Source organism: Macaca thibetana, chromosome 13 (genome assembly GCF_024542745.1).
Source record: "Macaca thibetana thibetana isolate TM-01 chromosome 13, ASM2454274v1, whole genome shotgun sequence".
Classification (NCBI taxonomy): Eukaryota; Metazoa; Chordata; class Mammalia; order Primates; family Cercopithecidae; genus Macaca; species Macaca thibetana.
This window is the reverse complement of record NC_065590.1, coordinates 46146951-46160151: the sequence shown is the minus strand read 5'-3', so window position 1 is coordinate 46160151 and position 13201 is coordinate 46146951. Positions and strand designations below refer to the sequence as shown.

The 13201-nt window shown below is 37.7% G+C and overlaps 1 protein-coding gene, 1 non-coding gene and 1 pseudogene across 4 annotated transcripts in view; 2 read left to right on the top strand and 1 right to left on the bottom strand.

The window, feature by feature from the left end:
* The window catches only part of LOC126934406 (non-POU domain-containing octamer-binding protein-like), a 139038-nt pseudogene that overhangs the window by 106305 nt on the left and 19532 nt on the right, over window positions 1-13201 (bottom strand).
* REL (REL proto-oncogene, NF-kB subunit) overlaps window positions 1-13201 on the top strand; it is a 43580-nt gene that overhangs the window by 26170 nt on the left and 4209 nt on the right. For all 3 annotated transcript variants that reach the window (XM_050753488.1, XM_050753487.1, XM_050753486.1), the window contains exons 5-7: window positions 10768-10908; window positions 12117-12221; window positions 12320-12532. In XM_050753488.1, coding sequence (XP_050609445.1) covers window positions 10768-10908; window positions 12117-12221; window positions 12320-12532 — 459 coding nt within the window. The remainder of the gene's footprint in view (window positions 1-10767; window positions 10909-12116; window positions 12222-12319; window positions 12533-13201) is intronic.
* Window positions 4229-4368, top strand: LOC126934598 (U4 spliceosomal RNA). The gene has a single exon (XR_007719050.1). It is a non-coding gene; the product is annotated as a U4 spliceosomal RNA (small nuclear RNA).

The following is a 13201-nucleotide window of genomic DNA, read 5'->3' as shown; positions in this document are numbered from 1 at the left end:
GCTAATTTTTTTTTGTATTTTTAGTAGAGACGGGGTTTCACCATGTTAGCCAGGATGGTCTCGATCTCCTGACCTTGTGATATACCCGCCTCAGCCTCCCAAAGTGCTGGGATTACAGGCGTGAGCCACCGCACCCGGCCATCCTGTATATATTTCTAATATGGTTTGCTATAACTTTGTTTACATGTTTTTCCTTCACTAAATCATGAAATTCTGGAGGATGAGATCTGTCTTCCATGTATCTCTGGCACATGAAAGAAGCTTGATTAAAATGTGTTTAAAGGGCCAGGCACGGTGGCTCATGCCTATAATCCCAGCACTTGGGGAGGCCGAGGTGGTTGATCACTTGAGTCTAGGAGTTCGAGACCTGCCTGGCCAACGTGGTGAAACCCCGTCTTACAAAAAATTGGGTGGGTATAGTGGTGCTTGCTGCAAGTCCCAGCCTGCTGCAGAGGCTGAGGTGGGAGGATCACTTGAGCCCAGCAGGCTGGGTTGCAATGAGCCCAGATCATCCCGCTGCACTTCAGCCTAGATAACAGTGAGACCCTGTCTCAAAAAACAAAACAGACAAAAAAATGTTGAAAGAATAAATGGACGAACATGTCTTATTTGTACTTTTCTACCAAAAATATCACAGTTGTTTTCCTTATCTGAGATGCCCTGAAAGCCTTCTCAGTTCTCTTAAGTCTGAGGTAGTATCTTCCTAATTATACTGTATACTCAGCAATTAATCATTGAAAGTTTTGTGTTATCTGTTAGATCATTTGATTCTTCAGGAATTGTCTTCAAATATTAATTTCATGCTCATTGTGGACAGGGTCTGTGATGGAATCTTGTTTCCATTTCACTTTGGCACCTAAACAATGTATTTGTTTTACTGTTACATAAATCTCTATCTTCTCAGCTAAGTGCCTTGAGCTATTGAGTTTCTGCCTGCACACAATAGATTCCCCAGTTAGTTGTTTTAAGGTCGGTCTGTATCTTTCTTGTCATTAGTTCTTTAAAACTAAGGAACAGTATCTAAGGGGACATAAAGCAGTTTAATACTGTCAAATTTGAGGCTTCAAGTAAAGGATTATTCAAATTGTTTAATATGTGCCAAAGTCTAACTTGGGTGAGGAATTTAAAGACTCCAATATCAGATTTTAACAGTGTGTACTTAGCTAGAACAAGAGTGGCAGTTAGACTTTGTAGAGGACTCTTAACTGCAAAAGTTGAAAAAAATTATTGTTATTTTTGATACAGAGTCTCGCTCTATCGCCCAGGCTGGAGTGCAGTGGCGCCATCTCGGCTCACTGCAAGCTCCGCCTCCCGGGTTCACGCCCTTCTCCTGCCTCAGCCTCCCAAGTAGCTGGGACTCCAGGCACCCACCACCATGCCTGGCTAATTTTTTGTATTTTTTAGTAGAGACGGGATTTCACCATGTTAGCCAGGATGATCTCCATCTCCTGACCTCGTGGTCCGCCCACCTCAGCCTCCCAAAGTGTTGGAATTACAGGTGTGAGCCACCGCACCCGGCCAAAAAATTTTTAATTATATATCATTTTCTAGTTACGTGTTTTGGTAATGAAATGTTAGGATTTCTAGTATGCAGCATTAAACTCCATAGAATATCTAAACTCTATATTAAATTTTAAATTTTGTGCAATAAAATTGATTTTGACAATAAAGAATTTGCAATTAAGTTTTATTAGGTATTTTGCTATTTTCCCATGAAGAGAATCTTGAGTCGTTATGAGAGTAAAAGGCTGCTATACAGTTGAGTTTGGGAAAACTACATTACTTAGTAGTCTGAAAGGGAATACAGTTTAATAAGACAAGTAGTCTAACATAGATTCTTATTTCTGAAGTCTGGTCTAATACAAGAAAAAGCCTTTCCTTACAACTGAGAACTTAAAGCTTGAAAAAACTGGCTCATATGTACTTCGTTGTCCTTTCTTCATTGTAGTCAGAGTTTTTGAAGCCTTTTTTTCATTACCCTAGGCAGAACTTGTGTACTTTCTTGCTTTCAGTATTCCTTGAGCATACTTCCATTATAACATTTTTCATGTTGCATTATATAATTTCAGTTTATGTATGTATTTCTCATCCGGATACTCATCTCACTGAGGTCAGGCATTGTCTTTTCATATTTGTATCTAACATTTTACTGGGGTAGCACATAATAGATACTCAATAAGTATGTTGAAAGATTGAGTAAATTAATGATATACTTCTAGTATACTTCTAGCATCTTTACCGTGTGCCTGGCACATGAACACTTAAATGTCAGCTTTTATTATTATATATATAGGATAGTTTATATACTTTTTAAGTAACAAAAATGTAAATTAATTATAACTAAATTTTAAATTTGTCCTTAAGTGAGACCTAGTTCATTTTTTTTTTTTTCTATGATTTGTAGAGACAGGGTCTCCGTATGTTGCCCAGGCTGGTGTTGAACTCCTGGGCTGAAGTGAACTACCTGCCTCAGTTTCCTAAAGTGCTGAGATTACAGGCATGAGCCACCTTGCCTGGCTGAGACATAGTTCTTAAAATTGTTATTCCAGGCCAGGTGCAGTGACTCATGCCTATAATCCCAGCACTTTGGGAGGCCGAGATGGGCGGATCACGAGGTCAAGAGATACAGACCATCCTGGCCAACGTGGTGAAACCCTATCTCTACTAAAAATACAAAAATTAGCTGGGCATGGTGGTGCACACCTGTAGTCCTAGCTACTTGGGAGGCTGAGGCAAGAGGAGAATCATTTGAACCCGGAGGCGGAGGTTGCAGTGAGCTGAGATGGCGCCACTGCACTCCAGCCTGACGACAGAGCAAGACTCCGTCTCAAAAAAAAAAAAAAAAAAATTGTTATTCCATATGCTGTGTATTTTTGCCTTATTATTTATTTTAGTAGTGTTTGACAGTATTAGAATTTTAGAAATGTTACACTTCTAGAGCTAGTAAATATCATAATTGATTGTAAAAATTTAATTCCTGCTTATGAAAGAAATGTAGCATGATAATATCTTCTTGGTTAAAAATGAAATTCTCATTACACACCTGATTTTAGGGTTAAAGGAGTGATATTTCTTTCTAAAGGTAGATTAAACATTTAACATAAAAAGGAAGGGGCTAGGCGCGGTGGCTCACGCCTGTCATCCCAACACTTTGGGAGGCCGAGGCGGTCGGATCACGAGGTAAGGAGATCAAGACCATCCTGGCTAACATGGTGAAACCCCGTCTCTACTAAAAATACAAAAAATTAGCTGGGCGTGGTGATGGGCGCCTGGAGTCCCAGCTACTTGGGAGGCTGAGGCAGGAGAATGGCGTGAACCCGGGAGGCAGAGCTTGCAGTGAACCAAGCGCATCATTGCACTCCAGCCTGGGCGACAGAGCGAGACTCCGTCTCAAAAGACAAAAACAAAAACAAACCAAAAACACATAAAAAGGAAGTAGAATAGTTATTACCTTACATTCTTTTGACTAACTACAAAGTGAAATTTTAAACTAGTTTAAGAGGAATTTAAGAGCATTTTATTGGTCTCATGCTTCCTTCCGTTAGTTTTTGCAAATGTTAAAACTGAGTATCAGGCCAGGCATGGCCGCTCACACCTGTAATCCCAGCACTATGGGGGCCCAAGGTGGGCAGATCACTTGAGGTCAGGAGTTCCAGACCAGCCTGGTGGCCAACATGGTGAAACCCTGTTTCTACTAAAAATACAAAAATTAGCCAGGCATGGTGGTGCACGCCTGTAATCCCAGCTACTTGGGAGGCTGAGGCATGAGAATCTCTTAAACCCTGGAGCTGGAGGCTGCAGTGAGCCAAGATCACAACACTGCACTCTAACCTGGGCTACAGAGTGAGACTCCATCTCAAACAAAACAAAACAAAACTGAGTATCAGTTTTCACATTACAGAATAAAACACTGCATTTTGTATTATAGAATATGTATCTATTAAAAAGCCTACAGTAAGCGTTATCCTAAATAAGAGAAATATCAGAAGCATTCACTTTGAAATTAAGAATGAGAAACCGAGGCACACTTTTACCACTTCTATTCAACATTGTAGTGAAGATCATAGCCAGGGCAGTGAGCATTGTAGCCAGTGTACAGTGAGACTCCCCCAAAAAGTAGAGGCATAGGATTGAAAAATGAGGAAATAAAACTGTAATTATTTGAAATTATTATAGTGATAACCCAAAAGATACATAAATGGATTTTTCAAATAAGTTTAAAAGAGTGAGCTTTGCACATTGACAGTATAGCCAAGTGAGGTTTATCTCAGGAGTGGTTATTGTTAATTGAAAACTTTTTCCTAATACCCTGTTGTCATGACTTTCAGTACAGTCGGCATTGGCAATTTTTGACAGTCTTTTTGGAGACTGAATAAAAAATAAAGTTTAAAAGGATTAGTGGATGTAAAATTAGTATACAAAAGTCAATCATGTTTCCATACCTCAGCAGCAAATAGCTAGAAAACATCATTAAAGCAAATATCGTCAGGAAATACAAAGTACGTAGAAACAAAGAAATGATAATCAAGATTTCTTTAGGGGAAATTATAAAATTTTATTATGAGATCTTAGAGAATACTTAAATAAATGGAGAGATATTCCATGCTCTCTAATAGTAATATTGTAAAAATGTCATTTTCCTGGGCTGGGCACGGTGGCTTGCACCTGTAATCCCAGCACTTTGGGAGGCCAAGGTGGGCGGATCACGAGGTCAAGAGATTGAGACTATCCTGGCCAACATGATGAAACCCTGTCCCTACTTAAAATACAAAATTAGCTGGGCGTGGTGGCATGGGCCTGTAGTCCCAGCTACTCGGGAGGCTGAGGCAGGAGAATCACTTGAACCCAGGAGGTGGAGGTTGCAGTGAGCCAAGATCATGCCACTGCACTCCAGCCTGGGTGAAGAGCAAGACTCTTGTCTCAAAAAAAAAAAAAAAGTCATTTTCCCCCACTTGATAAATAGATTCAATGCAATTCCATATTAAATATGGTAATTCTAAAGAGGAACAGAATACTTTATAGAAAAAGAACAGTGAGGAGAAATTGACCTCATCGGAGAAAAGTATTAATACTAATTAAGGCAGTGTCATATTGGGATAAGAATAGACAGATTGACTAATTAGAGTAGAATTGAGAGCCCCGAAGAGACTCCAATCACCTGTGACCCTGAACTGGAATAATTGGGTAAATCATTATCTTAACTTGTTTTTATTAATCTTTCTTAAATGTATGTATAGCTCAGATTTATTTCAGTATTTAATATTACAAGTGTTTTGGTCTTTACATATAAATTTAGTGATGTTTTTGTGACCAGAAGTTTGCCGTAGAAACTTAACTCTTATTTATATTGATTAGCCTATGGTAAAATTGGTTTTATTACAGTGTTGTTTCACTTGAAGTTGTGATTTCCAAGAACCTATAGACATCATCCTAGAAGACATTAAGTGAAGACTTACTGTTTGTATAAGCAGATTTGAAATTAAAAATATAAAAGATCTTCTGAAGTTGCAAGAGTGCTCAAAAGTATTATAAAATAGAAATAAATCATTTCAAGAAGAGATATTTCATTTTTGTCCAAAATCTTTCTTTTAAGCTATAAAAGACAGAACTGTTCAATACACATTTTTGTCAATTTAAATCTACATATTCACCCAATTTTTATAAGATAAAAATGTATAATTATTGAAAAAAGAAAAAAGAATTGAGAGCCCAGAAACAGAGCTAAGGAAATACGCGACTTTAATGTATGACAGAGGTGGCATGTCATATCAAGAGGAAAGGAGGAAATGTTTGAGAAAGGAAGCTTGAAAAAAATAGTTATTTAATTAAGTTGGATTCCCTACCTCACATCATATACAAATATCAGCTGAAGATGGATTAAAGGCTTTAAAGTGAATCAACGCTTTAAAAATTTATGGTAGACTACGTTGGTAAACATTTTAATCCTTGGGGTATAAAAAGACCAGACACAACATATTTTCTATAAAACTTTTGATAAATTTGATTGTATTCTTCATCTCAATTTATTATAGTTTTCAGTTCTAGAATTTGATTCCTTTTTTTCAGTTTCAAGATCTCCAGTAAACTCTCAATCTTAATTCCTTGAATATATTAAGTATAGTTACTTTAAATTATGTTTCTGAAAACTTCATTATTTGGATATTTTGTGGTATGTTTTTATTGCCTGTTGCTTTCTTTTTAAAAAAAAAAAAATTTTATTTTGCCTCCTCATATGTCTGATTATCTAAGATAAAATACCAGTCATTTTCTGTGAAAAAGTGTAAAGATTTTAGGCCTACAATATTATCTCCCTGCAGAAAATTTTCTTCTGGCTAGTGGCCAAGTACACTAGCAATCCCAGATCACCTAAAATCAGTGAATGATTTAGGTTATTTGAAGATGGGCTTTCATCCCTGAAATCTGATATGTTTCCAGTTCACCCGTACTCCTAGGGTATAGCTCTTCCAGACCTCAAATCCCCCAAAGCCTTGGGTATTTATCAGATCCCACATCCTTGGCAGACTCTTAACTCCTTTATTTTCCCCCATAGTTTATTGAGAGTTCATCTCAATCTTCTTAACCATCTCTTAGAAAATTGTCAGGCTATATTTAGATAAAAGTGGCCTCTCATTCTGAACTGTGGGTTTTCTTCTCTCCTATCTTGGTCCCATGATTTTTTATGACCTTGTTAACTGTCTGATGTCATTAGAGAAATTTTGTTTCATATTTTTTCCACTTTCTTTTTTTTTTTTTTTTTTTTTTTTTTTTGAGACGGAGTCTCGCTCTGTCGCCCAGGCTGGAGTGCAGTGGCCCGATCTCAGCTCACTGCAAGCTCCGCCTCCCGGGTTCACGCCATTCTCCTGCCTCAGCCTCCAGAGTAGCTGGGACTACAGGCGCCCACCACCTCGCCCGGCTATTTTTTTGTATTTTTTTAGTAGAGACGGGGTTTCACCGTGTTAGCCAGGATGGTCTCGATCTCGTGACCTCGTGATCCACCCGTCTCGGCCTCCCAAAGTGCTGGGATTACAGGCTTGAGCCACCGCGCCCGGCCATTTTTTCCACTTTCTTATGGTTGAATTGGTCCCAGTTTATGGATTATCATCTGCCATTACCAAAAGTAGAACTTCTTTTTTATTAACTTTTACTTTATGCTTTCTTCAGTAATTTGTAAAAAATATCTAAATGTTTGGTTATTTGATAGGCCTTTAAGTAATTCTTCAGTCATTTATGTTAATTGAGGAAATGTATAATAAATATCAAATGTTTGTAAACCACTATGTTCGATGCCTAGTGGAGATACATCAGACACCCCTTCTGGCTTCATTTGAAACTTTGTCTAATAAGATAGAAAAGGCATACATAAATGGTTATCATGTAAGATTTTAAAACTTTTAAGTGCATAAGAAAGGTATAGGTCGTCCAGACACGGTGGCTCACGCCTGTAATCCCAGCACTTTGGGAGGCCGAGGTGGGCAGATCACGAGATCAGGAGATCGAGACCATCCTGGCTAACACAGTGAAACCCCGTCTACTAAAAATACAAAAAAAAAATAAAATAAAATTAGCCGGGCATGGTGGTGGGCACCTGTAGTCCCAGCTACTCGGGAGAATGGTGTGAACCGAGGAGGTGGAGCTTACAGTGAGCCGAGATCGTGCCACTGCACTCCAGCCTGGGCAACAGAGCAAGACTCCGTCTCAAAAAAAAAAAAAGGGATAGGTCAAGTCTTGCACTGATTTAGAGAGGAGAAATATTCCTTCCACTGCAGAGGATGAAGTTAGGCTTTATAGAAAAGAAGTTTTGAACTGGGTTTTCAGCCTTACACTGAATTTTGCATTGGGTAAAAAAGGGTATCTGTCGTTCTTGCCTGTCAGTAGTTTTTAACCATGTTGTGCAGAGATGAAAGTAATTCTGATGCAGTAGTAATTGTATTTCCACACATTGAGAAGATTCAAAGCAAAATCTCATAGTGATTTTTTCTGAGAGGTAGGTAAAATTTCTTCCCTGTAGTAGAGCTATTATGTGACTAAATGTTTTTAAACTTTGGCTTATTGACCAGTTTATTTATTTTTCTTTTATGTAACATTTAAAAATATTTATTTATTTATTTATTTATTTTTTTTTTTTTTTTTTGAGACGGAGTCTCGCTCTGCCGCCCAGGCTGGAGTGCAATGGCCGGATCTCAGCTCACTGCAAGCTCCGCCTCCCGGGTTCACGCCATTCTCCTGCCTCAGCCTCCCGAGTAGTTGGGACTACAGGCGCCCGCCACCTCGCCCGGCTAATTTTTTGTATTTTTAGTAGAGACGGGGTTTCACCGTGTTAGCCAGGATGGTCTCGATCTCGTGACCTCGTGATCCGCCCGTCTCGGCCTCCCAAAGTGCTGGGATTACAGGCTTGAGCCACCGCGCCCGGCCTAAAAATATTTAAAATAAATTTTTATTGAGATGCAATAAAATCTACCAGAATATATCCTGCCACATAACCACCACCACAATCAAGATGTGGAACATCTCCATTACCCCCTAAAATTTCCGTGGTCCCCTTCTCGTTCATTTCCCTACCCTGCCTCTGCCTCAATAACTAATCTGCCTTCTGTCACTGGAGATTAATCTTTTCTAAAACTGCATATAAATGGAAGCATACAGTATACTTTTGTATCTGGTTTCTTTTGCTCAGCATGGTTTTGAGATACATTGATTTGGGAGTATATACCCCCCATAGTTCTTTTTTTCTTTTTCTTTTTTTTTGAGATGGAGTATCGCTCTGTCCCCCTGGCTGGAATGCAGTGGCACGATCTTGGCTCACTACAAACTCTGTCTCCCGGGTTCACCATTCTCCTGCCTCACCCTCCTGAGTAGCTGGGATTATAGCCGCCCGCCCCCATGCCCGGCTAATTTTTTGTATTTTTAGTAGAGGCGGGGTTTCACCGTGGTAGCCAGGATGTTCTCGATCTCCTGACCTCATGATCCGCCCACCTCGGCCTCCCAAAGTACTGGGAATACAGGCGTGAGCCACCACGCCTGGCCAGTTTGTTCTCTCTTATTGCTGAGTTTATTCCATTGTAGGACTATACCACAGTTGGTTTGTCCATTGACAGAGTTCACATAGGTTTGTTTTTAAACTTATCAGGAACATCTAGCTACAAATTTATCTTTTTTGCATATTGATTACTCATCTTTGCAATTGATAGACACTAATATCTTGAACGCTACATTTATAATGCTATAAAAATGGGTTTTGAAGAGGTAGCGCTCGTATCGCCTACACAATAGTGCCAGTAGAGTATGCTGCTGTAACCCAAGCGTTGGTATCATAACATTTTGACCTTTCAGTTGTACAGAGTACAGATTTTTTTAATGCACTCTTTCAAAGGTTAGGCTAAGAATGCTAATACTGGGATACTTCTAAATATTGTGATAGCTACGTAGGCTGTCAGTGTCATTAAATAAAAACAGTACAAAATACATTATCATTTTTATTAGTTATTGCCTGTAAAATAAGGAATTTGGGCTTAACTGTGTTTCTAAATTTAGTGTTTCAAAATTTAATATTTTGCAAAGTAAAATTGTGTAAATAATGTGCATGTCATGCTTTTTAAAAATATAACTTAGTGCTTTAGCTTATGGCATTTGAAAAGGCAATATTTTCTTTTGGAACTGGATTTCTGGTTCAAATATTAATTTAACAAACTATTATACTATATTCTGTCATGAGCTTTTCTAGTTTTATAGAACTGTAAAATTTTTAATTAAAAAAATTTTTAAGCAAAGCTAATTTACACATAAAATTTCTTATGGAAACTAGCTATCTTACTTTGTTTCTTGGTATTTCATCCTTAAAATGTTGATCCACATTTTAGTAGATATTCTTGTTTATGTCATTTTTATGTATAACATATGTACAATTTTCTAATAGAGTTCAATTTTTAAAAGCATAGGCTCTAAATTTAATGACTTGAGTTCACATTTCCACTTTGCCACTGTGAAACTTTGGGCAAGTAATTCCTCTCTTTAAAATCAGTTCCAGGCCAGGCTCAGTGGCTTACGCCTGTAAACTCAATACTTTGGGAGGCCAAGGTGGGTGGATCACTTCAGCCTGGGAGTTCGTGACCACCTTGGGCAACATAGCGAAACCCCATCTCTACAAAAAAATAGAAAAATTAGCTGGGCGTGGTGGCATGTGCCTGTAGTCCCAGCTACTCGGGAGGCTGAGATGGGAAGATCACTTGAGCCTGGGAGGCAGAGGTTGGGGTGAGGCAAAATCGCATCATTGCACTCCCGCCTGGGAAACAGAGTGAGACCCCCATCTCAAAAAAGCTAATTAAACTCAGTTCCTCATTTATAAAATGAGGATGAAAGTAATTCTTTTACAGATTTAGGAGATAATTTACAGAGTCCTTAATACAACACCTGGACCAAATACATGTTTGTTGAATGAATGGGTAAATGCCATTCTTTGTTGTGTACAAACTTGCAACTTTTTTTTAAAACTTTGATTTGGTATTAATGTCAACTTGGGATTATCCCCAGGTGAGGAGATAGTTACTTCCTGAACATGGCTATAATTTATTAAATACTGTTTGATAGTGACTACTTGATAAGAATGATACAAGGCATTCTTTGTATACTATCCTATTTGTATTCGTACAGATTTGGATTCTATTCAAGGTTATTGGCTATAATGGGCAGGGAGGAGGACCTAGCAGGACTTTAGGTCTATGTGACTATTACATTCTTAAATTTTTTTTTTTTTTTTTTTTTACTATTCAGTCCCTGAAAAACAGCTGAATGATATTGAAGATTGTGACCTCAATGTGGTGAGACTATGTTTTCAAGTTTTCCTCCCTGATGAACATGGTAATTTGACGACTGCTCTTCCTCCTGTTGTCTCGAACCCAATTTATGATAACCGTAAGTACTTCATTTTCTTACATTTGTAGTCTTGTTTTTTTGTAATGGTTTAAGTCTTAAAAGTATTTTGGTAATTAGAAAAACAATATATTCATGATAGGAAAACTTCCAGGCATTACAGAAATATATAACAGAAAGGAAATCTTCTCTAATCTCATCCTCCAGGGATAATCACTATCCTTAGGTGCATATTTTACCAGTTTTTTCTTCCTATATATACATAAATACATTGTCGTCATCATTTTTGACACAGTACAATTGTGGCAACTTAAAATCATAAGTGATGATTGTTTAAAAACTTTCTTCTTACCATATATCTTGAACATTTTCCTTTCAATCACCTTATTCTTTTCAGTAGCAGCATATTTTATTATGTAGTTATATCATAATTTTATTAATTACCTTCTTATAAGACATTTGGTTTGTTTCTTTTCTCATTTTTTCTTTTTGGCCTAGCAAACTGTACTGCAATACATATTCTTGTATATGTTTTTTTTTAATTGGCTTTTTTTTGGAGACAGGGTCTCACTCTGTCACCCAAGCTGGAGTGCAGTGGTGTAATCATGCCTCACTGCATGGCAAATGCTGGATCAAAGGATATGGATATATCTCATTTTAAAAGATTATGAAACTTTCCCCCAAAATACTGTGTGTGTGTGTGTGTGTGTGTGTGTGTACATAGACTTATATATATGTCCACCAATGGTGTATGGCCATACCTGTTTTATGTGTAGAAGGATAGAGAGATGTAGGGCTATAAAGGTAGATCAGAGTATCCTTATCATGTAGAGCTTTAAATGCCAGGAATAATTATAATAATCTTATGGCCACATAATAGGAAGCATGAAAGTTGTATTGCCATAGGGAGATGTATTGCCGTAGGGAAAATTGTATTGCCATAGAGATATGGTCATGATTTATGAAGATTAATCTGGTGACAGTGCATAGGATTGACTGGCAGAATCAGAATTCAGAAGCAGGGAGATGTAATTAAAGAATATGTCATTACCTAGAAATGAAGCCACAAAGTCTGAAGTAAAGCAGTTAGAAAGGAAGTGGACAGATACATAGATGATTAATGTATTTAGTGTTCTTTATACACTAAAACTTTTATTCTGTATATGGTTTTCCTCAAATTCTCCCCTGCAAAAAGGAATAAAATATTACTAAGGTAGCAACTCGTTTTTTTGAAAATCCTTTTTATTTAGGTGCGCCAAATACTGCAGAATTAAGGATTTGTCGTGTAAACAAGAATTGTGGAAGTGTCAGAGGAGGAGATGAAATATTTCTACTTTGCGACAAAGTTCAGAAAGGTATTTATTTATTTCATTGAATTTAGAATAAATTTTAGATTAATAGATGCAGTTACTTTGTTTTCCCATTATTATTTTTTTGGTTTCTTATTCACTAGATGACATAGAAGTTCGTTTTGTGTTGAACGATTGGGAAGCAAAAGGCATATTTTCACAAGCTGATGTACACCGTCAAGTAGCCATTGTTTTCAAAACTCCGCCATATTGCAAAGCTATCACAGAACCCGTAACAGTAAAAATGCAGTTGCGGAGACCTTCTGACCAGGAAGTTAGTGAATCTATGGATTTTAGATATCTGCCAGATGAAAAAGGTATGACATTTTGCTGGTGATAATTTATATATTTCTTAAAGTGGTCCTGCTAATAACATCTTGTAAGATTCATTTGAGTACAGTTATGTATATTCACAATTTATGTTTCTTTTCCTGGAAGCTTTCTGTTGGGTTTTTTCTTTATGCTCTTTGCATTTCTTTGTTTTTTTGGTTTGGTTTTGTTTTTTTGTTTTTCGTTTTTCTTTGAGACAGAGTCTCACTGTCACCCAGGCTAGAGTGCAGTGGCACAATCTTAGCTCACTGCAACCTCCACCTCCCGGGTTCAAGCGATTCTCCTGCCTCAGCCTCCCGAGTAGCTGGGACTATACAGGCACGTGCCACCACGCCAGGCTACTTTTGTAGTTTTAGTAGAGCCAGGGTTTCACCATGTTGGCTAGACTTGTCTCTGCATCTCTTTCTTCAGAAAGAGGTTTGATTAGGATGGAATAATTTCAAAGTATCTAAACTGCTTACTAAAATTTCTGTTTTATTTTTGAAGGTCTATTTTAGTCCTTGTGCACTTACCACTCAGAGAATAGTCTCTATATTGGTTTCTTATCAAACCTTATTGCACTAGTTGACATTACTGACTTGTGTGATAAGAAAACAAGATGAATATTTTGAACAGTTTGTTTTGGGTTTTTTTGAGACAGGGTCTCACTCTGTCAC